This window comes from Rhinatrema bivittatum, chromosome 2 (genome assembly GCF_901001135.1).
Source record: "Rhinatrema bivittatum chromosome 2, aRhiBiv1.1, whole genome shotgun sequence".
NCBI classification, from domain to species: domain Eukaryota; kingdom Metazoa; phylum Chordata; class Amphibia; order Gymnophiona; family Rhinatrematidae; genus Rhinatrema; species Rhinatrema bivittatum.
In genome coordinates this window covers 816,544,546-816,570,015 of record NC_042616.1, presented here as the reverse complement: position 1 = coordinate 816,570,015, position 25,470 = coordinate 816,544,546, and the positions used below count along the sequence as shown (strand labels likewise).

Sequence of the window (25,470 nt, the reverse complement as noted above, 5' to 3'; positions counted from 1 at the left end):
GTGATTCTGGTACATGGAGTCCTGGCGTTAGAAGTTGCTGAGGTGTGTATTTCACTGTAAAGGTGTCATTGTCATTGCGGATGATGTCAAAATCTATGTCTCCTCCTTCACCAGGGCTCAGGACATGCAGGTGGGGGGAAGACTTATGTGGGCTCTGCAGGACTGGGACTGGCTCTGACCTGGGATCTGTGAGTGTCAGAAGTGCTGCGGGGGATGGGGAGATATTAACTGCTGAGCTGCCAGGGCTCAGGACATGCAGGGGGTGCAGGGACTTATGTGGGCTCTGCAGGCCTGGGACTGGCACTGACCTGGACTCTGTTAGGGCCTGGAGAAGCGAGGCAGGGGATAGAAAGGCAGGATCACTTCGGGAGAAACAGGTGCCTGTGCTGAGGGGTTGCAGAGCAGGGAAGGGATCTAAGCCCCTGGTGGAGGAAGAATCACGAACTGAAAGGTGAGCTGAGCCCATCAATGAAGGGAAACCTAACCTGCTGATGAGGGGTGGGAGTCAGTGGAGGGATGGATGAACCGAGCCTGCGGAGGATGGCAACTGGCTAAGCGGGGGTGAGGATGGGCCTGCTAGGGGTGGAGAGACAGGGAAAGGGGAGCACAGCAGATCAGGGGACGTATGGGGGAAGCTGGAAGAGGCGTATTAAACCCCCCTCCCTCCAAACGTAAAATTCGAAGTATGCCTATGCAGGAGGAGGGAGCATTAAGAGCGAAGAGGGTGTGAGGAAGGGAGGGACGAAAGAGGAAAAGATGAGGGGAGGAAGGGGAGAATGAGAGAAGAGGGGGTGGGGAGAGAGCGGTGGTGACAGGTGAGAGTGGGGGGAAGAGATCGTGGTGTGGATGGACTGCCGGGGAGTGGGAATGGAGCTGGAGGGGGTGACTGGTGGGGATGAGCTGGAGTGGAGGAGGAGAGTGACCTGTGGGACTCTGAGTGCTCCCCCAGCTTTTGTTTTGTCCACATTACCTGCTCACACACTCACCACCCACTGGGTTTGTTTGTTTTAATTGCTGGAGGGCGCTGTAATTTGTTTTGTGTTCGGCACCCCCCATCATTTTCAAAAGTTGGCTGTTATGGGCCTAACTGCCGTGCTGTGCGGGCTACTCTGGTGCTTCCTCACTTTGCCCTGTGTCTATCCCCTCGGGATTCAGTAATACCGTTACTGGTTTTGCCTCCAGCACGTCCACCTCAAGGGCATTCCAGTCCTCTACCACCAAAGAAGAAGCGGAGAATTCAGGGAGGCCATTCCTCTAAAAGATTTTATTTACTTTGGGATTAACATGCATAAATTTGATTAAGATGAGCAAGGATTAAGTTTTCTGGATGAGCTGTGCCATTGCTCTGTTGGTCGCGGAGATTCAGAGTCTGTTGACTGACCTCTGCGTAGGCGTCATCGTCTTCTACAAACCTAAGGAAGAGAAACCATGGACAGAACTTAGCAGGAGAATATTCGAGAGCCTAAACATGTCAAGGTCCATGTTCAAACGCATTTAGCCAGGTAAGTAAGAAGTTATCCAGCTAAAGAAAAATGTGAGCACTTATGCGGTTAAATTCTAGCCAGGAAACTATTTATCCAGCTAGAGTTTGGCCAGATAAGTGACAGGCTGTGCAGAGGCATCCTGGGGAGGAGCTGAATTGGCTAACGCCGGTCATCCCATTGAGCAGATAACCTTATCTGGCTAACGCCGGTCATCCCGCTGAGGAGATAAACTTCTCTGGCTAATGCCGGTCATCCCATTGAGCAGATACATTTATCTGGCTAATGCCGGTCATCCTATTGAGCGGATACATTTATCTGGCTAATGCCGGTCATCCCGTTGAGGAGATAAACTTATCTGGCTAAGGCCGGTCATCCCGTTGAGCAGATAAACTTATCTGGTTAACGCTGTTCATCCCGTCAAGCAGATAAACTTATCTGGCTAACACTGGTCATCCCACTGAGCGGATAAATTTATCTGGCTAACGCCGGTCGTCCCGTTGAGGAGATAAACTTATCTGGCTAATGCCAGTCATCCCGTTGAGGAGATAACCTTATCTGGCTAACGCCGGTCAACCTGCTGAGCAGATAACCTTATCTGGCTAACGCCGGTCATCCCATTGAGCAGATAAACTTATCTGGCTAAGGCCGGTCATCTGGTTGAACAGATAACCTAAACTGGCTAACTTTGAGAGAGCTGGATATATCCAGTGGCACAGCTGCACTGCTGAATCTGCAGCACTCCTTAGCCCGATAAATTGCACAGCGGCAGAATACGGATCCTGAGCTGAGCTGAAGGATTTTTCCACTTCTGAGGTTTTAGCATTTTAATTGTCCTGTTATATATTATTCTCTTTTTGCCTCCCGTTTTTGCAGGCTGAAGATTCTTACACTTGGAACGTTACTAACGGAGCTCACCGATGCCTGATTTTTATTTTTTTTTTTAGCAGTTTAATCTGTTTTGTCTTTCTGCTTGGGACCCATGCAATACTTGCCCGCTCTTCTTGAAGAGAGAAGGATTTCGCGGCTGCATTCCTTCCAGCTCCGGGTGGACAGGGAGCGGGTGACGGGTCCTCTGCGTGTTTGTGCAATATGTGTTATGAGCTCTTTCCGTTCTTGGAAGGTTCTGCTCTCACCCACCTCTTCCCTCTCTGTAATTGTATCGGGGAACATAGGGGGAAGAGGAGAGTGGAGAGTGGCCATCCTGCTTTCTGCTACACATGGCAGTGTCAGAAATCATTTTGTAGGTGCCCAACGTACATAACTTGCGGGCAGAGTGGGTGGAAGAGCACAGGCAGGGACCCGCCTAGCAGGAAAGGTTCATTTGCGCCTTTACGGGATTTCTGTCACTGTCCGGTACTGGAATTCACTTTCTGCTTCCTCGCTCACCTTTTCCCTCCTGCATCTTTCCGTCTCTCTCTCTCTCTCTCTCTTCCCCGCTGCAGCATCTTTTACCTTCTCTGCTCTGCCTGCTCTCCTCCCTCTTCTGCACAGAGCCGCAGATTCTCCTCACTATAGTGCTGCCGCCAGTCCCCCCTATCCAGTCCCTTCCCCCTGCTGCCCTCTCCCAACCCTCCCCTCCATTGCTTTCTCTCTCCACTTTCTCCCCTTCCCTCCTCCTCTGCTTTCCCTCATTGTTCTCCCCTCCCCTCCTCTCTCCCATCCCTTCCTTCATTGCTTTCTCTCTCCATTTTCTCCTCTTCCCTCCTCCTCTGCTCTCCTTCATTGTTCTCCCTCCCCTCCCCTCCTCTGCTGCCCTCTCCCATCCCCTTCCTCCATTGCTTTCTCCCCTTCCCTCCTCCTTCACTTTCCTTCATTGTTCTCCCCTCCCCTCCTCTGCTGCTCTCTCCCGTCCCTCCCTCCATTGCTTTCTCCCCTTCCCTCCTCCTTCAATTTCCTTCATTGTTCTCCCTTCCCCTCCTCTCCTCTGCTGCTCTCTCCCCTCCCTCCATTGCTTTCTCCCCATTCCTCCTCCTCTGCTTTCCCTCATTGTTCTCCTCTCCCCTCCCCTCCTGCTCTCCCGTCCCTCCCTCCATTGCTTTCTCCCCTTCCCTCCTCCTTCACTTTCCTTCATTGTTCTCCCCTCCTCTCCTCTGCTGCTCTCCCCCTCCCTCCATTGCTTTCTCTCCTTCCCTCCTCTGCTGCTCTCTCCCATCCCTCCCTCCATTGCTTTCTCCCCTTCCCTCCTCCTCCACTTTTCTTTATTGTTCTCCTCTCCCCTCCATCTATTCCTTTCTCTCTCCTCTTTCTCCCCTTCCCTCTTCCTTCACTTTCCTTCATTGTTCTCCCCTCCCTTCCTCTGCTGCTCTCTCCCACCCCTCCCTCCAATGCTTTCCTCCTCCGCTTTCCTTTATTGTTCTCCCATCCCCTCCTCTGCTGTCTCCCCTCCATCTATTCCTTTCTCTCTCCTCTTTCTCCCCTTCCCTCCTCCTTCACTTTACTTTATTGTTCTCCTCTCCCCTCCATCTATTCCTTTCTCTCTCCTCTTTCTCCCCTTCCCTCCTCCTTCACTTTCCTTATTTGTTCTCCCCTCCCATCCTCTGCTGCTCTCTCCCATCCCTCCCTCCATTGCTTTCCTCCTCCGCTTTCCTTTATTGTTCTCCTCTCCCCTCCTATCCCTCTCTCCATTGCTTTTTTGCTCTGCTTTTTCCCCCTTTCCTCCTCCTCCTCTTCCTCCCCTTCATTGCTGTGCCCTCCGTTTTTCCTTTGTTCCTCTCCCCTACCCTTCCTGCTCTTTCCTCCCTTGCATTAATGTGAATCTTGTGCTGGTGGCACGGACATAGAGTCTACAGGGGAGGAAATGCAGGGACCTCGCCCCACTTTCTTCACCCCTTTCATGCCCGAGGCTGAATGATTTTAGAGCGAGCGCAGTAACCAGGGAGTTGTGGGAGCAGAAACGGGCCGATTCAGTAAAGTCCGCGGGAGAGCGGGCGAACGCCCCGGCCACTCGCCTGTGCCTGCGATTCAGTATTTAAATGAAGCCCGGTGGTAGAAACGGGCAAAAGGAGGCGCTAGGGACAATAGCGCGTCCCTAGCGCCTCCTTATTAGCCGTAGAGGTGGCTGTCCGCAGGTCCCAACAACAGACGCTCTGTTTTACTGGCGTCGGTTCTCAAACCCGCTGACAGCCACGGGTTCGGAAACTGGACGCCGGCAAAATTGAGCGTCCGGTTTTTGACCCGACAGCCGCCGGCCTATTTTAAAATTTTTTTTTTTTTTTTTTTTACTTTTTTTACTCTTCGGGACCTCCGACTCAATATCGCCATGATATTAAGTCGGAGGGTGCACTCTTCGGGACCTCCGACTTAATATCGCCATGATATTAAGTCGGAGGGTGCACTTTCCCGGTGCCGGCAGAAATTAGCGCCTATCTTCGGGTAGGCGCTAATATCTTAAAGTAAAATATGCGGCTTGGCTGCACATTTTACTTTCTGTATCCCGCGCGCATACCTAATAGCGCCCTCAACATGCATTTGCATGTTGAGGGCGCTATTAGGTTCGGCGAGTTGGATGCGCATTTTCCGCCTCTTACCGAATAAGGGGTAAGGGAAAACGCGCGTCCAGTGGCGAGCGCACTGTACTGTATCGGCCCGATAGTGAGGAGGCAATCACTTATTTATTTACTTTTATTTACCGACATTCGTGAAGCACATCATGCCGGTTTACAGTGAACGTAAAGGAGGAAAATTACAAAAAACAATAAAAACAATAATACAGTAAGACGGGGGGAGGGGATCGGAGAGGCAGTAAAGATTGAGAAAAATAGATGAACTATATACAATTGAAAATATGTACAATTACAATCAGCTTATGTATTACTAAGATGGTGCTCTAAAAGACCAGCAATATTTTATCAATTTGACGGTTGTTCTCTTAAATATAAAGTAGTTAGGGTCGCATGGAGGAATAAGGGGAAGTATGGGGGGGTGTGGGGGGCAGAGGAAGGATAGGACAGGAGAGGGGGCAAGTGAGTAGGTCGAGTATGGTGGAGCTGAGTAAGGGAGGGAGTTTATGTTTGGTTTCATCGGAGTAAGCCTGTCGGAAAAGCCATGTCTTGACTCCTTTCTTGAAATTGTGAAGTGATGGCTCTAGGCAGAGGAGGGTGGGGAGGGAGTTCCAAAGGGTGGGACCAGCGATAGAGAAGGCCCTCTCTCTGGTAAGTGATAAATGCGCAGATTTGAGGGATGGGGTTTGGAGAGTGCCTGTAAGGGCGGTTCTTGTGGGGCGGTCAGAGGAACGGTAACGAGGCATTTCATCGAGCCAGGTGTGATTGTGCTTATGTAGGGAGCTGTGAAGGATGGTGAGAGTCTTGTGTTGTGAGCGGAAGGAGATGGGCAGCCAATGTAGGTCCTTTAGGATGGGGGTGATGTGGTCCCTTTTACGAGTGCTGGTTATGATTCTGGCCATGGAATTTTGTAGAATCTGCAGGGGTTTGATGGTGGTGGCAGGCAGGCCTAGTAGAAGGGAGTTGCAGTAATCTAGTTTCGTGAGCATAGTGGTCTGTATGACTGTGCGGAAATCGTGGGTGTGGAGGAGGGGTTTGAGTTTTTTTAAGGATATTTAGTTTATAGAAACCTCCCTTTAGGAGGGCTTTGATGTGGGGTTTAAAGTTTAAGTGTTGGTCTATAAACACACCTAGGTCTCTTACAAAAAGGGGCTGAGAGTGGGCCATGGTTGTATTCTGGAGAGTGTTCTGTAGTGTGGGGAGTGTGTAACGGTCAGGCTGATTAGAGATGACGAGTATTTCAGTTTTTGATGTATTTAGAGCTAGGTGGAGTTTAGATAGCAAGGCGTCTATAGTGGCGAGGCAGGATTCCCAGCGTTGTAGGGGTTCATTTATGGATTTTTGAAACGGGATGAGAATCTGCACGTCATCTGCATATAGGAAGAATTTCAGGCCTAGGTCGGAGCCCTGATGAAGGTCTTCTGCCCTTCATCAGGGCTCCTCCCTGATATGAAAATGTCTAATGGCAGTGGCTATGAATCCACCACTTAATGTGAAGTCTGCAGGAGATCGGGAGTAATGTCACTGGATTATAGGAGACCCAAGTCACTGTCTGCGGAAAACAAAATCTAGTGCCAGTGTTGGAAGCCGGGTTAAATAAGCTGCTGCCAAAAGAAAGCTTGATTTGGCAAAAAGCAGTCGGTTTTAAAGAAGCCGTGTGCACCCCTGCAAACAGCTTGAGCACAAACGAAAAGGGAAAAGAAATGCACGAGGAAGTGATGGCTTTGCAGAGAAGCAGCGGTGGCACTGAAAGCCAGGAGATAGTGGGCAAAGCCGAAATGCAGGCCCAACACGGTGTTATGTTACGGTGGTTTAGTGTGCCCATGGGCCTCAGCCTGACCCAGGCCATCCCGGGCCGAACCAAGGGTTGACAGTGGCCCCGTGTGGCTGGACAATCTACCCTCTGCCAGGCTGGCAAGCTCCCAAGGGCAGACATCCGAGGATGTTGGAAGGTGAATGGTCTTCCGACCATTCCGGGCCCTTTCGGACCTGCTGCAAGCAGCACGGAGCAGCAGGCCTGGCCTGAGGTTGAGGGCAGACGGGCCTTGACAAGGAACATTACTGTGGACTGATGTGACGACATCCAAGACATGAAGACAACAGTTGATGCGACGGCATCCATGGCATGAAGAACACAAAGACTTGGGTAGATGCGACAGCATCCATGACACGAAGACACTTGGCTGAAACAAAACATCTTGGACGAGGACTCTTGACATCCAATAGGCAAGAACATTGGCACTGTCTCTCAGGGCACCCTACTCAGGCCACCCGCGGGACTGAGTCACGGACCACCCTGTCCGTTACGCGCCCTACACAGCCCCAAGACTGGTCACGGACCACGACAGGAGCGGGACAGCACAGGAACACACAATAGGCTTGACGGCTCCAGGGCACAGGACAACTGTCCTCCGGCAGCCTAGTCCACCCAGGGACTACATCTGGGGGACCCCCGGCCTACCGGACCAGAAGGCTCTGGAGCACAGACGAGGCTTGGAGAAGGAACGAACATCCAGGAAGGCAGGAACATACAGACGAGGAACTATGACGAGACATCTGGACGTGGACCTCAGGCTAAGACGTGGACATGGTCTGACGAGACGAGATCAAGAAGAGGAGCTCCACACGAAGAAGACCTTACAACGAGCTCTGACAGGCAGGAGCCTCCAGAGCGATAACTGACCACGATGCAAGCCCAAGCATGAAGAACGGAGCAGCCCTTTATAGGGCTGGAGCCAGGAAACAGTCATTAGGTGGGGCCCAGACACTTCCTGTGTCTGGGCCTTTAAATCTTGCAGAGAGACGCGGCCGCGCGTCTAAGGCAGGCAGAGCAGGGCTGTGCAGGACCCTGGACAGCGGCCTGCACAGCGTCTTCACGTCGGCAGCGTCAGACGCTGCAGAGGAGGCAGGGGAGAGCCTGGACGCAGGCTCCAGCATCGGCAGCGGCTCCGGGGGCAGCTCCTGCCGCTACTCGAGCCCGGGGCTGCGGCCTAAACGCCGCGAAGATCCGAATGATGTCGGGGGCACTCCCAGCCCCGTGGGAGGCTGCGGAGCTGAAGGAGGGTCCAGGGTGGCCTCCGGGCCGCGTGGGCAGGCCGGCAGCGGCGTCCTGCCGCGCCGGTGAAGATCAGCGTGGTGAGTGTCCGTGCCTGCTCGCGGGAGGGACCCGAGGGCAGCGCATTCATAACACACGGCGCACACGAGGAGGTCAGCAAGCCAGATGTAACTGGGTTTAAAAAGGTTTGGATAAGTACCTAGAGGAAAAATCCATAAACTATTAATTTTTAAGCAATAGTAGCTTGAGATTTAATGTTTGGGTAATTGCCAGGTTCTTGTAGCCTGGATTGGCCTCTGTTGGAAACAGGATGCTGGGCTTGATGGACCCTTGGTCTGACCCAGTATGGCAATTTCTTATGCTCTTATGTACAGACAAAGTTTCTGAAGAGAGGAGCATCAGTCTGAATATAACAATCACCCATTATCAACTCAATTGCACATTCTACTGCCACAGTGATGATCAATTGTAATAAATCCTTTACTGAGCTGTTATTAGGTAAAACACGATAAATAACCAAAACATATAACAATGTACAATGTATTCCCACCCAAGGTAACAAACCTTCCAATAAAGAAGCCTTACCCTGGTAAGTGGGAGAGGGTCTCTCATAATAATCCCCACACCCACCCTCCTTCCCTATAAACGAGGTGTGTGGGAAAACTTAGCCAACAGGAGAAATTTGGGATTGCATGATGGGAATCTAGAGAGAGAACAGGAATGTGGTGTGAGGTGCAGTAGGCAATGCCTGATGGGAATCTGAGAGTAGGCAAGGCTGGTGGTGTGGAGCACAGTAGGGAAGCATGAAGGGAATCAGGAACAGGACAGGACAGGTGCTGTGATGTATAGCAGGCAATGCTTGATGGGAATCAGAGAGAGAGAGAGAGGGGACAGGGCTGGTGGTGTGAGGTACAGCAGGCAGTGCACGATGGGAGTCAGAGAGAGAGAGGACAGGGCTGATGGTGTGAGGTACAGCAGGCAATGCATGATGGGAATCAGAGAGAGAGAGAGGGGACAGGGCTGGTGGTGTGAGGTACAGCAGGCAGTGCACGATGGGAGTCAGAGAGAGAGAGGACAGGGCTGATGGTGTGAGGTACAGCAGGCAATGCTTGATAGGAATCAGAAAGAGAGAGGAGACAGGGCTGATGGTGTGAGGTACAGCAGGCAATGCTTGATAGGAATCAGAGAGAGAGAGAGGGGGCAGGGCTGGTGGTGTGATGTACAGCAGGCAATGCATGATGGGAATCAGAGAGAGAGGGGACAGGGCTGGTGGTGTGAGGTACAGCAGGCAATGCATGATGGGAATCAGAGAGAGGGGGGACAGGGCTGGTGGTGTGAGGTACAGCAGGCAATGCATAATGGGAATCAGAGAGAGAGAGAGAGAGAGAGGGACAGGGCTGGTGGTGTGATGTACAGCAGGCAATGCATGATGGGAATCAGAGAGAGAGGGGACAGGCTGATGGTGTGAGGTACAGCAGGCAATGCATGATGGGAATCAGAGAGAGAGGGGACAGGGCTGGTGGTGTGAGGTACAGCAGGCAATGCATGATGGGAATCAGAGAGAGAGGGGACAGGGCTGGTGGTGTGAGGTACAGCAGGCAATGCATGATGGGAATCAGAGAGAGAGAGGGACAGGGCTGGTGGTGTGAGGTACAGCAGGCAATGCATAATGGGAATCAGAGAGAGAGAGAGGGACAGGGCTGGTGGTGTGATGTACAGCAAGCAATGCATGATGGGAATCAGAGAGAGAGGGGACAGGCTGATGGTGTGAGGTACAGCAGGCAATGCATGATGGGAATCAGAGAGAGAGGGGACAGGGCTGGTGGTGTGAGGTACAGCAGGCAATGCATGATGGGAATGAGGAGGAAGATAGAGGGGAGAGGGCTGATGGTGTGAGGCACAGCAGGCAATGCACGATGGGAATCAGAGAGAGAGAGGGGACGGCTGGTGGTGTGAGGTACAGCAGGCAATGCATAATGCGAATCAGAGAGAGGGGGGACAGGGCTGGTGGTGTGAGGTACAGCAGGCAATGCATAATGGGAATCAGAGAGAGAGAGGACAGGGCTGGTGGTGTGAGGTACAGTAGACAATGCATGATGGGAATCAGAGAGAGGACAGGGCTGGTCGTGTGAGGTACAGCAGGCAATGCATGATGGGAATCAGAGAGAGGACAGGGCTGGTCATGTGAGGTACAGCAGACAATGCATGATGGGAATCAGAGAGAGGACAGGGCTGGTCGTGTGAGGTACAGCAGGCAATGCTTGATGGGAATCAGAGAGAGAGGGGACAGGGCTGGTGGTATAAGGTACAGCAGGCAATGCTTGATGGGAATCAGAGAGAGAGAGAGGGGACAGGGCAGATGGTGTGAGGTACTGCAGGCAATGCATGATGGGAGTCAGAGAGAGAGAGATGACAGGGCTGGTGGTGTGAGGTACAGCAGACAATGCATGATGGGAATCAGAGAGAGGACAGGGCTGGTCGTGTGAGGTACAGCAGGCAATGCATGATGGGAATCAGAGAGAGGACAGGGCTGGTCATGTGAGGTACAGCAGACAATGCATGATGGGAATCAGAGAGAGGACAGGGCTGGTCTTGTGAGGTACAGCAGGCAATGCATGATGGGAATCAGAGAGAGGACAGGGCTGGTCGTGTGAGGTACAGCAGACAATACATGATGGGAATCAGAGAGAGGACAGGGCTGGTCGTGTGAGGTACAGCAGGCAATGCATGATGGGAATCAGAGAGAGGACAGGGCTGGTCGTGTGAGGAACAGCAGGCAATGCTTGATGGGAATCAGAGAGAGAGAGAGGGGACAGGGCTGGTGGTGTGAGGTACAGCAGGCAATGCATGATGGGAATCAGAGAGAGAGAGAGAGGGACAGGGCTGGTGGTGTGAGGTACAGCAGGCAATGCATGATGGGAATCAGAGAGAGAGAGGGACAGGGCTGGTGGTGTGATGTACAGCAGGCAATGCATGATGGGAATCAGAGAGAGAGGGGACAGGCTGATGGTGTGAGGTACAGCAGGCAATGCATGATGGGAATCAGAGAGAGAGGGGACAGGGCTGGTGGTGTGAGGTACAGCAGGCAATGCATGATGGGAATGAGGAGGAAGATAGAGGGGAGAGGGCTGATGGTGTGAGGCACAGCAGGCAATGCATGATGGGAGTCAGAGAGAGCGAGAGAGAGGACAGGGCTCGTGGTGTGAGGTACAGCAGGCAATGCATGATGGGAATCAGAGAGAGAGGGGACAGGCTGATGGTGTGAGGTACAGCAGGCAATGCATGATGGGAATCAGAGAGAGAGGGGAGAGGGCTGATGGTGTGAGGTACAGCAGGCAATGCATGATAGGAATCAGAGAGAGAGAGAGAGGGGACGGCTGATGGTGTGAGGTACAGCAGGCAATGCATGATGGGAATCAGAGAGAGAGGGGACAGGCTGATGGTGTGAGGTACAGCAGGGAATGCATGATGGGAATCAGAGAGAGAGAGGGGACGGCTGGTGGTGTGAGGTACAGCAGACAATGCATGATGGGAATGAGGAGGAAGACAGGGCTGCTAGTGTAATCTACAGGCAATGCATGATGGGAATCGGGGAGATAGAGGGGAGAGGGCTGATGGTGTGAGGTTCAGCAGGCAAGGCATGATTGGAGTCAGAGAGAGAGAGAGGACAGGGCTGGTGGTGTGAGGTACAGCAAGCAATGCATGATGGGAATCAGGGGGAGATAGAGGGGAGAGGGCTGATGGTGTGAGGTACAGCAGGCAAGGCATGATGGGAGTCAGAGAGAGAGAGAGGACAGGGCTGGTGGTGTGAGGTACAGCAAGCAATGCATGATGGGAATCAGGAGGAAGACAGGGCAGGTGGTGTAAGGCACAACCATAGTTAGCATGTCGTGAGTTGAAACTGAAGAGTAAGAAATAGAAGAAGCCTGCATAAATGGGAAATTAAGAAGAAAAAGTGAAGACTAAAAACAAAAGTCTGAGAATTAATATCATAACAGAGAGAACAAAATGTCCTCTGGATTTCTGTTGGTGACACCCTGTGCCACACCCTTAGCTCAGACTGAGAGTCATGACATGGACATAGTAAGACGTTTAAGGCTGACAATCTAGCTGCTTACATTCGCTGTGATCCTGTAGCGCAGGGTACACCTCCACCTCACACAGTTGCAGCCACTCTGCGTGATTAGGGATCACCACGCTGACGAAACGACCTTCCATTCCATTGCAGCAGAACCTGGAGACAGACCCTAGACTGATATCAGTGATGGTTCCACATCTGGATATGGGGAACAAGAGCAGAAGGCTGAGTTAGTGAGGGATGAGCTCCTGAGATGGATATAAATAGCCTCGTACTGCTGAGAGGAGGGAGAGGGCTCAGAGGCTGGGATAGAGAGGGATGAGCCCCAGAGATGGATATAACCCTCTCATCCTGCTGAGAGGAAGAGAGGGCTCAGAGGCTGGGCTAGAGAGGGATGAGCTCCAGAGATGGATATAACCAGCCTCATCCTGCTGAGAGGAGGAGAGGGCTCAGAGGCTGGGCTAGAGAGGGATGAGCTCCAGAGATAGATATAACCAGTCTCGTCTTGCTGAGAGGAGGAGAGGGCTGAGCCCCAGAGATGGATATAACCAGCCTCGTCCTGCTGCGAGAAGGGAGAGTGCTCAGAGGCTGGGATAGAGAGGGAAGAGCTCCAGAGATGGATATAACCAGTCTAGTCCTGCTAAGAGGAGGGAGAGGGCTCAGAGGCTGGGAGAGAGAGGGATGAGCTCCAGAGATGGATATAACCAGCCTCGACCTGCTGAGAGGAGGGAGAGGGATGAGCTCCAGAGATGGATATAACCGGCCTCGTCCTGCTGAGAGGAGGGAGAAGGCTCAGAGGCTGGGATAGAGAGGGATAGGACCCAGAGATGGATATAACCAGCCTTGTCCTGCTGAGAGGAGGGAGAAGGCTCAGAGGCTGGGATAGAGAGGGATGAGCCCCAGAGATGGATATAACCAGCCTCGTACTGATGAGAGGAGGGAGAAGGCTCAGAGGCTGGGATAGAGAGGGATGAGCTCCTGAGATGGATATAACCAGCCTCGTACTGATGAGAGGAGGGAGAGTGCTCAGAGGCTGGGATAGAGAGGGATGAGCCCCAGAGATGGATATAACCAGCCTCGTCCTGCTGAGAGGAGGGAGAAGGCTCAGAGGCTGGGATAAAGAGGGATGGGACCCAGAGATGGATATAACCAGCCTCGTCCTGCTGAGAGGAGGGGGAGGGCTCAGAGGCTGGGATAGAGAGGGATGAGCCCCAGAGATGGATATAACCAGCCTCGTACTGATGAGAGGAGGGAGAAGGCTCAGAGGCTGGGATAGAGAGGGGTGAGCTCCAGAGATGGATATAACCAGCCTCGTACTGATGAGAGGAGGGAGAAGGCTCAGAGGCTGGGATAGAGAGGGATGAGCCCCAGAGATGGATATAACCAGCCTCGTCCTGCTGAGAGGAGGGAGAGGGCTCAGAGGCTGGGATAGAGAGGGATGAGCCCCAGAGATGGATATAACCAGTCTCATCTGCTGCAAGGAAGGAGAGGGCTCAGAGGCTGGGATAGACAGGGATGAGCTCCAGAGATGGATATAACCAGCCTTGTCCTGCTGAAAGGAGGGAGAGGGCTCAGAGGCTGGGATAGAGAGGGATGAGCTCCAGAGATGGATATAATGAGCCTCGTCCTGCTAAGAGAAGGAAGAGGACTCAGAGGCTGGGATAGAAAGGGATGAGCTCCAGAGATGGATGTAACCAGCCTCGTCCTGCTGAGAGGAGGGAGAGGACTCAGAGGCTGGGATAGAAAGGGATGAGCTCCAGAGATGTATTTAACCAGCCTCATCCTGCTGAGTGGAGGGGGAGGGCTCAGAGGCTGGGATAGAGAGGGATGAGCCCCAGAGATGGATATAACGAGCCTCGTCCTGCTGAGAGGAGAGAGAGGGCTCAGAGGCTGGGATAGAGAGGGATGAGCTCTAGAGATGGATATAACCAGCCTCGTCCTGCTGAGAGGAGGGAGAGAAATGAGCTCCAGAGATGGATATAACCAGCCTCGTTCTGATGTGAGAAGGGAGAATGTGAAGAGGCTGGGCCAAGGAGTCAGAAAGGAAGAAAAATTCATCCCCAGGATGTGCTTCCTAAGAGCTCACATATTTTGGATAAATAAGAATAATTGAGGAAGTTTTAAGCCTCAGGGGGTTGAGGGTTAGATGAAAGATAGTAGGGGGAGAGGAAGCGGTCTTGGTTTGTGTACGGGGATCTGTTTGTTCATCCTTCCAGGATGGCAGAAAACCAAAGGAAGGATCTCACCTGGGCAGACTGGATGGGACAATCGGTTATTATATCTGCCATCATTTGCTGGGTTATTGTGTTCCTGCATTCACTATTTTAAAGCTCGCTTCCCTAAAACACAGCGACGAAGTGTTGGCAGTGACTCACACGGGATTGTTGTTGTCTGCACGGTCTCCAACGCGGATCTCCGCCCCCTTCAGTCGCTCCGAGCAGCAGTCTCCCCGGTTCACCACTACGACAGATTTGACTTTCCAGCTTTTCTGCAGGTCCACCTGCCACCAGGGATTTTTGTCGTAACCAGTGTGGATACAGGAGCCTCTGAGGTGGTTGCTGTCCTGATTCCCATCAATGGCTAACCCAGGAGGCCCATCATATCCCACGGAGCTCTGAGTAGCGACACCGGTCAGTGCTATGTTCTTCTCTGAAACCCAAATGCAAAAATTAACGAGATAGATATCACTTATCCAAGGTCACAAGCAGAAAGGATGGCAGAGCTTCAATTACAACTCAGTCAGAAGGAGATAAAGTAATTCTCCACCCACAGTAATAACCATCAACCCGTCCCCTCCCCCTATGTCCCCTACCCCTACAGTATAAACCAGAGGTGTCCAACTCCAGTACTCGAGGACTGTATGCAGGACAGCCTTAATAAATATGCATGACATAAACGTGCATGTATGCTGCCTCCGCTGTATGCAAATCTGTCTCATGCATATACATTAGGGGGTAGATTTTCAGAGCCCTGCTCGCCTAAATCCGCCCAAAACCGGGCGGATTTAGGCGAGCAGGGCCCTGCGCGCCGGGAAGCCTATTTTACATAGGCCTCCCGGCGCGCGCAGAGCCCCGGGACTCGCGTAAGTCCCGGGGTTCTCGGAGGGGGGCGTGTCGGGGGCGTGTCGGGGGGCGGGCCCGGTCGGCGCGGCGTTCCGGGGGCGTGTCGGCAGCGTTTTGGGGGCGGGTACGGGGCGTGGCTACGGCCCGGGGGCGTGGCCGCGCCCTCCGTACCCGCCCCCAGGTCGCGGCCCGGCGCGCAGCAGGCCCGCTGGCGCGCGGGGATTTACGTCTCCCTCCGGGAGGCGTAAATCCCCCGACAACGGTAAGGGGGGGGTGTAGACAGGGCCGGGTGGGCGGGTTAGGTAGGGGAAGGGAGGGGAAGGTGAGGGGAGGGCAAAGGAAAGTTCCCTCCAAGGCCGCTCTGATTTCGGAGCGGCCTTGGAGGGAACGGGGGGAGGCAGCGCGGCTCGGCGCGCGCAGGCTATACAAAATCGATAGCCTTGCGCGCGCCGATCCAGGATTTTAGTGGATACGCGCGGCTCCGCGCGTATCTACTAAAATCCAGCGTACTTTTGCTTGAGTCTGATGCGCAAGCAAAAGTAGGCTGATCGCGCTTCTTTTAAAATCTACCCCTAGGGATGTCCTGAAAACCTGACCTGTTTGCAGCTCCTGATTACCAGGGCTGGCCCCTCCTGGTTGTGTGGTGAATGTTGTGAATCAGATATAAATCTCAAAGAGGAGTTAGCAATCTGTTAGAAACCTCAAAGAGGAGATAGCAATCTGTAATGAATCTGATGTTATCTGCTATAGTTGTGGGTGGATCCCTGGGCCGGTGGCAGATGACCATGCCCCCAGGAGGATATCCCGAGAGGGACCACTGGCTAGGCTTGAGTATGGAGACAGACACAGATAATTCTTTTATTAGACAGGTAGTAGAACCACCAGAGGTAGCAGTAGTGAGCTGATATGCCCGGCAGGGCTGTAGTCCCTCAGATACTGGAACAGCGATCCCTGGATGGCTGAGCTGTTGAGAAACTATAGATAGTGAGTAGGCAGAGTAGGCAGAGTTCAGGAACAGAACTAGATGACAAAACTCACATAAGGTCTCAAGGAAGCTCAGAAGCTGGAAAGGATTAGGCCAGGGGTCAGGAACCTATGGCTCTTATGATGGCTGCATCTGGCTCGCAGACAAATCTTTAATAAAAAAGTAAAAATCTAACAAAATCTCCCACCCTCCTGACGCCCCCCAAGACCTCCAAAATTAATTTACTATAACCCCCACCCTCCTGACCCCCCAAGACCTGCCAAAAGTCCCTGGTGGTCCAGCGGGGGTCCAGGAGCGGTCCAGGAGCGATCTCCTGGACTTGGGCCGTCGGCTGCCAGTAATCAAAATGGCGTCGACGGCCCTTTGCCCTTACTATGTCACAGGGGCTACTGCCGCCATTGGTCGACCCCAGTGACATAGTGAGGGCAAAGGGCCGTCGGCGCCATTTTGACTACTGGCAGCCGACAGCCCAAGTCCAGGAGATCGCTCCCGGACCCCTGCTGGACCACCAGGGACTTTTGGCAGGTCTTGGGGGGGTCAGGAGGGTGGGGGTTGTAGTAAATTAATTTGGCAGGTCTTGGGGGCGTCAGGAGAGTAGGGGGTTGTAGTAAATTAATTTGGTAGGTCTTGGGGGACTCAGGAGGATGGGGGGTTGTAGTTAGTATGGCTCTCATGGAATTACATTTTAAAATATGTGGCGTTCGTGGCTCTCTCAACCAAAAAGGTTCCCGACCCCTGGATTAGGCCCTCGAGGAGCGAGTACCTGGTTCCAGGGTAAGCTCTGACAGAGCAATGGTAACTCACAATGTTTGCAGCAGTGATAGCTTCCAGACAGTAGAGAATCTTCACAGTGTCCAGGAACAAGGGCCCTCGAGGAGCGAGTACTGGTTCCTATGTGCAATATGAAAATAAAGAAAAGAGCGAGGCCCCCGAGGAGCGGGTACCTCTGGTAAGTCCGAGGAGGCAGAGTAGCTTGGAGAGCCAGGGCGAATCCTTCTCCTTGCTAACTCAGCTTGATAGTGAAAATAGAGACCTTTAAATATTGGAAGCGGATGACGTCATCTCAGGGGAACGCCCCTGAGGTTCGCACCCTTGCTGGTACATCAATCAGAGCGCATGCGCGCGCCCTAGGTCTTCAGGCAACATGGCGGATCTGCAGCGTCGAACCGGCCTGGGGACGCCGGAGGGAGACGGCATGGAGACGCCGCGGCAGCCAGCCGTCCATCAGACCCGGAGGGAGTCGCCACAGAGGTAAAGAGGGCGGAGTGAGGGCGTCGAGCAGCGACGGTCGCAACAGTGAAAACAGAGGGAACTTGATGTATTTGAAGAATAACTGATTACCAGGGCTGGACATTCCTGGGGGTGTGGTGAAAACAGAGCGAAGAAGATGTATTTGAAGAATTGTAAGATTGTAGTTTGTAAAATGCAAGTGGTGCTTGCAAGTTAGTGAAACTTGCACAGTATGTGTATGGTCTGTTGTGTTTTGTTTCTATAATTGGGGTTTTGTCTGTGTGATTTATTATTTTATGTATGTGAATATGATGTAACTTGTTAGTTTGGAGAAACTTTTAGTGATTATGTATTGCAATTCTTTTTAGTATGGGTTTGAAATTGTTCAATAAATTATTAATATTCTGTGATTTTGGGTAGATATTTTCTTTTGCGTTTTTTCTTTTGTGGTATAATAAATTATTATGAGTGTTTTGTATATTTAGATATTATAGGTCTCTCTTTCTTATTTCATCCTTGGTATAAGCCATCAGTCTGCCTCTACTCTACAGTCCTGAGTGCGTGCTGAAAGCAGAAGCTGCATCTGCTGGTGGGTGAGCAGGCTTTTCAGCAGACGCGCATACATTTTCTAGGTTACGTTTTCCTCAAAGTAGATCAAATTCCCACATGGAAGCCGACTCCCGCTGCTGCTCCGTGCGGGTCACCCCCATGCCCTCCAAGAAGCACAGTGCAGCCACATCCCTGCTGCCCTGAGCTGCAGCTGTCACTCGCTGCCCTCTTTACTATTCTCTTGCCACCAGGGCAAGATCCTCTGTTTTTATCCCGTGCCTTTTTTAGAGTCCACCACTGTCCTTTTCCATCACCAGCTCCTCCGGGAGGGCATGCCGAGCTTCTGCCACCCTCTATATTAAAAAAAAAAACCCAAAATTACCTGCCATTGTTTCTGAATCTACCCCCTTGGAGCTTTCATATTGTGAGCATGGAAAATGTGTGGCTTCTTGTGCATTAATACCTTTCAGGTATTTAATTGTCGGTATTAGGTTCAAATACTATTGACACCTTGTTTCATATGCAGAAGTAAACACAACATAAAGCCGTTAGTGCATGGGGTTACCAACCGGCCGGTATTTGGCACCCTAGGTGAAACTTTGGTCAAGCACCCCCTTCCTCCAGCTTACCTATTGGCGGCAGCTCCAGCACAGCCCTCCCTCCTGCCAGCAGCGATGGCTCCAGCACGTCCTTCTTTTGAGGGTATTGACTCTGATACAGCACCCTTTTGGGCCTCCTGCTGGTGGGACTTTGCCTCCCCCAAAATGTTGACACTCTAAGCAACGGCCTAGTTTGCCTAATGAAAGCTCAGGCTCCCATGACTTGGCCGCTTTTTTTTTAAAGGGAGGCTGAAAGCCAAGACCTCAGAAAACCATCCGTTTCCTAACATGTAGACAAATGGACTCAGGACCCGTGGGTTATGCACCTCTGCCAGCAGATGGAGACAGAGCAAACTGATGTCCCAGTATTTATATACCCCTGCACTGACAGCAGCCTGCCAGTATTCTTTTTAGAAGAGGCAGGCTGTGATTTGGTCCACACCTCCCCCTCCTACCTTTGTTGACAAAGTTACGCCTGCCCAAGCCAGGCGTAACTTGCGCGCGCCGAGCAGGCCGTTGTGCCAGAGCACTCAACCCCGCCCCCTGACCATCCCCGGACCGCCCCTTTTTCGAAGCCCTGGGACATACGCGCGTCCCCGGGCTTGCACGCGTCGCCGAGCTTATGCAAGATAGGCTCGGCGCGCGCAGGGGCAGGAAGGGGCAGGTTTTCGGGGGTTACACGCGTATGTTACGCCCATACCCCTTTGAAAATCTACCCCTTAACGTTTACTCGTTCCATTCCACTCATGATTTTATAGACCTCTTATCATATCTCCCCTCAGCCGTCTCTTCTCCAAGCTGAAGAGACCCAATCTCTTTAACCTTTCTTCATAGGGGAATTGTTCCATCCCCTTTATCATTTTGGTCGCCCTTCTCTGTACCTTTTCTAATTCTGCTATATCTTTCTTGAGATGTGGTGATCAGAACTGCACAGAATACTCACGATGAGGTCACACCATGGAGTGATACAGAGGCTTTATGATATTCTCTGTTTTATTCTCCAGTCCTTTCCTAATAATCCCCAGCATTCTGTTTGTGTATGATATATGAACACAAGATGAGGATGCACCATGGAGTGATACAGAGGCTTTATGATATTCTCTGTTTTATTCTCCATCCCTTTCCTAATAATCCCCAGCATTCTGTTTGTGTATGATATATAAACACAAGATGAGGTCGCACCATGGAGTGATACAGAGGCATTATGATATTCTCTGTTTTATTCTCCATTCCTTTCCTAATAATCCCCAGCATTCTGTTTGTGTATGATATATGAACACAAGATGAGGATGCACCATGGAGTGATACAGAGGCATTATGATATTCTCTGTTTTATTCTCCAGTCCTTTCCTAATAATCCCCAGCATTCTGTTTGTGTATGATATATGAACACAAGATGAGGTCGCACCATGGAGTGATACAGAGGCATTATGATATTCTCTGTTTTATTCTCCATTCCTTTCCTAATAATCCCCAGCATTCTGTTTGTGTATGATATATGAACACAAGATGAGGATGCACCATGGAGTGATACAGAGGCATTATGATATTCTCTGTTTTATTCTCCATTCCTTTCCTAATAATCCCCAGCATTCTGTTTGTGTATGATATATGAACACAAGATGAGGATGCACCATGGAGTGATACAGAGGCATTATGATATTCTCTGTTTTATTCTCCATTCCTTTCCTAATAATCCCCAGCATTCTGTTTGTGTATGATATATGAACACAAGATGAGGTCGCACCATGGAGTGATACAGAGGCTTTATGATATTCTCTGTTTTATTCTCCATTCCTTTCCTAATAATCCCCAGCATTCTGTTTGTGTATGATATATGAACACAAGATGAGGTCACACCATGGAGTGATACAGAGGCATTATGATATTCTCTGTGTTATTCTCCATTCCTTTCCTAATAATCCCCAGCATTCTGTTTGTGTATGATATATGAACACAAGATGAGGTCACACCATGGAGTGATACAGAGGCATTATGATATTCTCTGTTTTATTCTCCATTCCTTTCCTAATAATCCCCAGCATTCTGTTTGTGTATGATATATGAACACAAGATGAGGATGCACCATGGAGTGATACAGAGGCATTATGATATTCTCTGTTTTAGTCTCCATTCCTTTCCTAATAATCCCCAGCATTCTGTTTGTGTATGATATATGAACACAAGATGAGGATGCACCATGGAGTGATACAGAGACATTATGATATTCTCTGTTTTATTCTCCATTCCTTTCCTAATAATCCCCAACATTCTGTTTGTGTATGATATATGAACACAAGATGAGGATGCACCATGGAGTGATACAGAGGCATTATGATATTCTCTGTTTATTCTCCATTCCTTTTCTAATAATCCCCAGCATTCTGTTTGTGTATGATATATGAACACAAGATGAGGTCACACCATGGAGTGGTACAGAGGCATTATGATATTCTCTGTTTTATTCTCCAGTCCTTTCCTAATAATTCCTAGCATTCTGTTTGTGTATGATATATGAACACAAGATGAGGTCACACCATGGAGTGATACAGAGACATTATGATATTCTCTGTTTTATTCTCCAGTCCTTTCCTAATAATCCCCAGCATTCTGTTTGTGTATGATATATGAACACAAGATGAGGATGCACCATGGAGTGATACAGAGGCATTATGATATTCTCTGTTTTATTCTCCATTCCTTTCCTAATAATCCCCAGCATTCTGTTTGTGTATGATATATGAACACAAGAGGAGGATGCACCATGGAGTGATACAGAGGCATTATGATATTCTCTGTGTTATTCTCTATTCCTTTCCTAATAATCCCCAGCATTCTGTTTGTGTATGATATATGAACACAAGATGAGGTCGCACCATGGAGCGATACAGAGGCATTATGATATTCTCTGCTTTATTCTCCATTCCTTTCCTAATAATCCCCAGCATTCTGTTTGTGTATGATATATGAACACAAGATGAGGATGCACCATGGAGTGATACAGAGGCATTATGATATTCTCTGTGTTATTCTCCATTCCTTTCCTAATAATCCCCAGCATTCTGTTTGTGTATGATATATGAACACAAGATGAGGCTGCACCATGGAGTGATACAGAGACATTATGATATTCTCTGTTTTATTCTCCAGTCCTTTCCTAATAATCCCCAGGATTCTGTTTGTGTATGATATATGAACACAAGATGAGGTCACACCATGGAGTGATACAGAGACATTATGATATTCTCTGTTTTATTCTCCATTCCTTTCCTAATAATCCCCAGCATTCTGTTTGTGTATGATATATGAACACAAGATGAGGATGCACCATGGAGTGATACAGAGGAATTGTGATATTCTCTGTTTTATTCTCCATTCCTTTCCTAATAATCCCCAGCATTCTGTTTGTGTATGATATATGAACACAAGATGAGGATGCACCATGGAGTGATACGGAGACATTATCATATTCTCTGTTTTATTCTCCATTCCCTTCCTAATAATCCCCAGCATTCTGTTTGTGTATGATATATGAACACAAGATGAGGATGCACCATGGAGTGATACAGAGGCATTATGATATTCTCTGTTTTATTCTCCATTCCTTTCCTCATAATCCCCAGCATTCTGTTTGTGTATGATATATGAACACATGATGAGGTCGCAACATGGAGTGATACAGAGGCATTATGATATTCTCTGTTTTATTCTCCATTCCTTTCCTAATAATCCCCAGCATTCTGTTTGTGTATGATATATGAACACAAGATGAGGATGCACCATGGAGTGATACAGAGGCATTATGATATTCTCTGTGTTATTCTCCATTCCTTTCCTAATAATCCCCAGCATTCTGTTTGTGTATGATATATGAACACAAGATGAGGATGCACCATGGAGTGATACGGAGACATTATCATATTCTCTGTTTTATTCTCCATTCCCTTCCTCATAATCCCCAACATTCTGTTTGTGTATCATATATGAACACAAGATGAGGATGCACCATGGAGTGATACAGAGGCATTATGATATTCTCTGTTTTATTCTCCATTCCTTTCCTCATAATCCCCAGCATTCTGTTTGTGTATGATATATGAACACAAGATAAGGATGCACCATGGAGCGATATAGAGGCATTATGATATTCTCTGTTATATTCTCCATTCCTTTCTTAATAATCCCCAGCATTCTGTTTGTGTATGATATATGAACACAAGATGAGGATGCACCATGGAGCGATACAGAGACATTATGATATTCTCTGTTTTATTCTCCATTCTTTTCCTCATAATCCCCAGCATTCTGTTTGTGTATGATATATGAACACAAGATGAGGATGCACCATGGAGTGGTACAGAGGCATTATGATATTCTCTGTTTTATTCTCCATTCCTTTCCTAATAATCACCAGCATTCTGTTTGTGTATGATATATGAACACAAGATGAGGATGCACCATGGAGTGATACAGAGGCATTAGGTTATTCTCTGTTTTATTCTCCATTCCTTTCCTAATAATCCCTAGCATTCTGTTTGTGTATGATATATGAACACAAGATGAGGATGCACCATGGAGTGATACAGAGGCATTATGATATTCTCTGTTTTATTCTCCATTCCTTTCCTAATAATCCCCAGCATTCTGTTTGTGTATGATATATGAACACAAGATGAGGATGCACTATGGAGTGATACAGAGGCATTATGATATTCCCTGTTTTATTCTCCCTTCCTTTCCTAATAATCCCCAGCATTCTGTTTGTGTATGATATATGAACACAAGATGAGGTTGCCCCATGGAGTGATACAGAGACATTATGATATTCTCTGATTTATTCTCCATTCCTTTCCTAATAATCCCCAGCATTCTGTTTGTGTATGATATATGAACATATGATGAGGATGCACCATGGAGTGATACAGGGGCATTATGATAATCTCTGTTTTATTCTCCATTCCTTTCCTCATAATCCCCAGCATTCTGTTTGTGTATGATATATGAACACGAGATGAGGATGCACCATGGAGTGATACAGAGGCATTATGATATTCTCTGTTTTATTCTCCATTCCTTTCCTCATAATCCCCAGCATTCTGTTTGTGTATGATATATGAACACAAGATGAGGATGCACCATGGAGTGATACAGAGGCATTATGATATTATCTGTGTTATTCTCCATTCCTTTCCTAATAATCCCCAGCATTCTGTTTGTGTATGATATATGAACACAAGATGAGGATGCACCATGGAGTGATACAGAGGCATTATGATATTCTCTGTTTCATTCTCCATTCCTTTCCTAATAATCCCTAGCATTCTGTTTGTGTATGATATATGAACACAAGATGAGGTCGCACCATGGAGTGATACAGAGGCATTATGATATTCTCTGTTTTATTCTCCATTCCTTTCCTAATAATCCCCAGCATTCTGTTTGTGTATGATATATGAACACAAGATGAGGATGCACCATGGAGAGATTCAGAGGCATTATGATATTCTCTGTTTTATTCTCCATTCCCTTCCTAATAATCCCCAGCATTCTGTATGTGTATGATATATGAACACAAGATGAGGATGCACCATGGAGTGATACAGAGGCATTATGATATTCTCTGTTTTATTCTCCATTCCTTTCCTAATAATCCCCAGCATTCTGTTTGTGTATGATATATGAACACAAGATGAGGTCACACTATGGAGTGATACAGAGGCATTATGATATCCTCTGTTTTATTCTCCATTCCTTTCCTCATAATCCCCAGCATTCTGTTTGTGTATGATATATGAACACAAGATGAGGATGCACCATGGAGTGATACAGAGACATTATGATATTCTCTGTTTTATTCTCCAGTCCTTTCCTAATAATCCCCAGCATTCTGTTTGTGTATGATATATGAACACAAGATGAGGTCGCACCATGGATTGATACAGAGGCATTATGATATTCTCTGTTTTATTCTCCATTCCTTTCCTAATAATCCCCAGCATTCTGTTTGTGTATGATATATGAACACAAGATGAGGATGCACCATGGAGTGATACAGAGGCATTATGATATTCTCTGTTTTATTCTCCATTCCTTTCCTAATAATCCCCAGCATTCTGTTTGTGTATGATATATGAACACAAGATGAGGATGCACCATGGAGTGATACAGAGGCATTATAATATTCTCTGTTTTATTCTCCATTCCTTTCCTAATAATACCGAGCATTCTAGTTCCTTTCCTGGCTGCTGCTGCACACTGAGCCGAAGATTTCAATGTATTTTCAGTGATGACACTAGATCCTTTTCCTTGCATCTAGCAGCTATAATTTGGGTTGCTCTTCCCTACGTGTATCACCTTGCACTTGTCCACATTAGTTTTCATTTTCCATTTCTATGCCCAGTCTTCCAGTCTTGCAAAGTCCTCCTGCAATTTTTCACAATCCTCTTGTGATTTAACAACTTTAAATAATTTTCTGCTGGTTATGCCTCGCCTTCTGGATCCCAGCATCTCTCTTGTCCTAGCCACTGCCTTGTCACACTGTTTCACTACCTGTGTTCTCGGAGACATGGATTATATGTTTCATGGGGGCATTTATTTGTTGTAGAGAGGAGGGTTAGGGGAGTATGGCAAGAGAGGGGTACAGGGCATGGGAGGGGCAGATGGTGGGTTTCTGTCTCTCTGCCCTAGAAGTGGACAGGTGCCAAGCTGTATGATATTTCTTCCCATAATGCAGCACACAAGGTTAAAGTAACAACATAGACAGGAAGTAGAAAACAGTGAAATATAACATTAAGCCAGAAAGTGGCATCAGTCTATGAGTTAACACCCGTAACGCATTCCCTGCTGCACAAAATGGGAGAAAAGCCTGTGCTAAATAATCCACCCCTAAGAATGGAACGTAACGGCCTTTTAATTGGAAATCTTATTG

The 25,470-nt window shown here is 49.0% G+C and overlaps 1 protein-coding gene across 1 annotated transcript in view; it reads right to left on the bottom strand.

Annotated features, from left to right (window-relative positions):
• Window positions 1-1,245: 1,245 nt before the first annotated feature.
• Window positions 1,246-25,470, bottom strand: part of LOC115083415 — a 154,178-nt gene continuing 129,953 nt past the window's right edge. The window contains exons 10-12 of the mRNA XM_029587221.1: window positions 14,493-14,766; window positions 12,158-12,315; window positions 1,246-1,412 (exon numbers count right to left, since the gene is read on the bottom strand). Coding sequence (XP_029443081.1) covers window positions 1,405-1,412; window positions 12,158-12,315; window positions 14,493-14,766 — 440 coding nt within the window. The 3' untranslated portion in view covers window positions 1,246-1,404. The remainder of the gene's footprint in view (window positions 1,413-12,157; window positions 12,316-14,492; window positions 14,767-25,470) is intronic.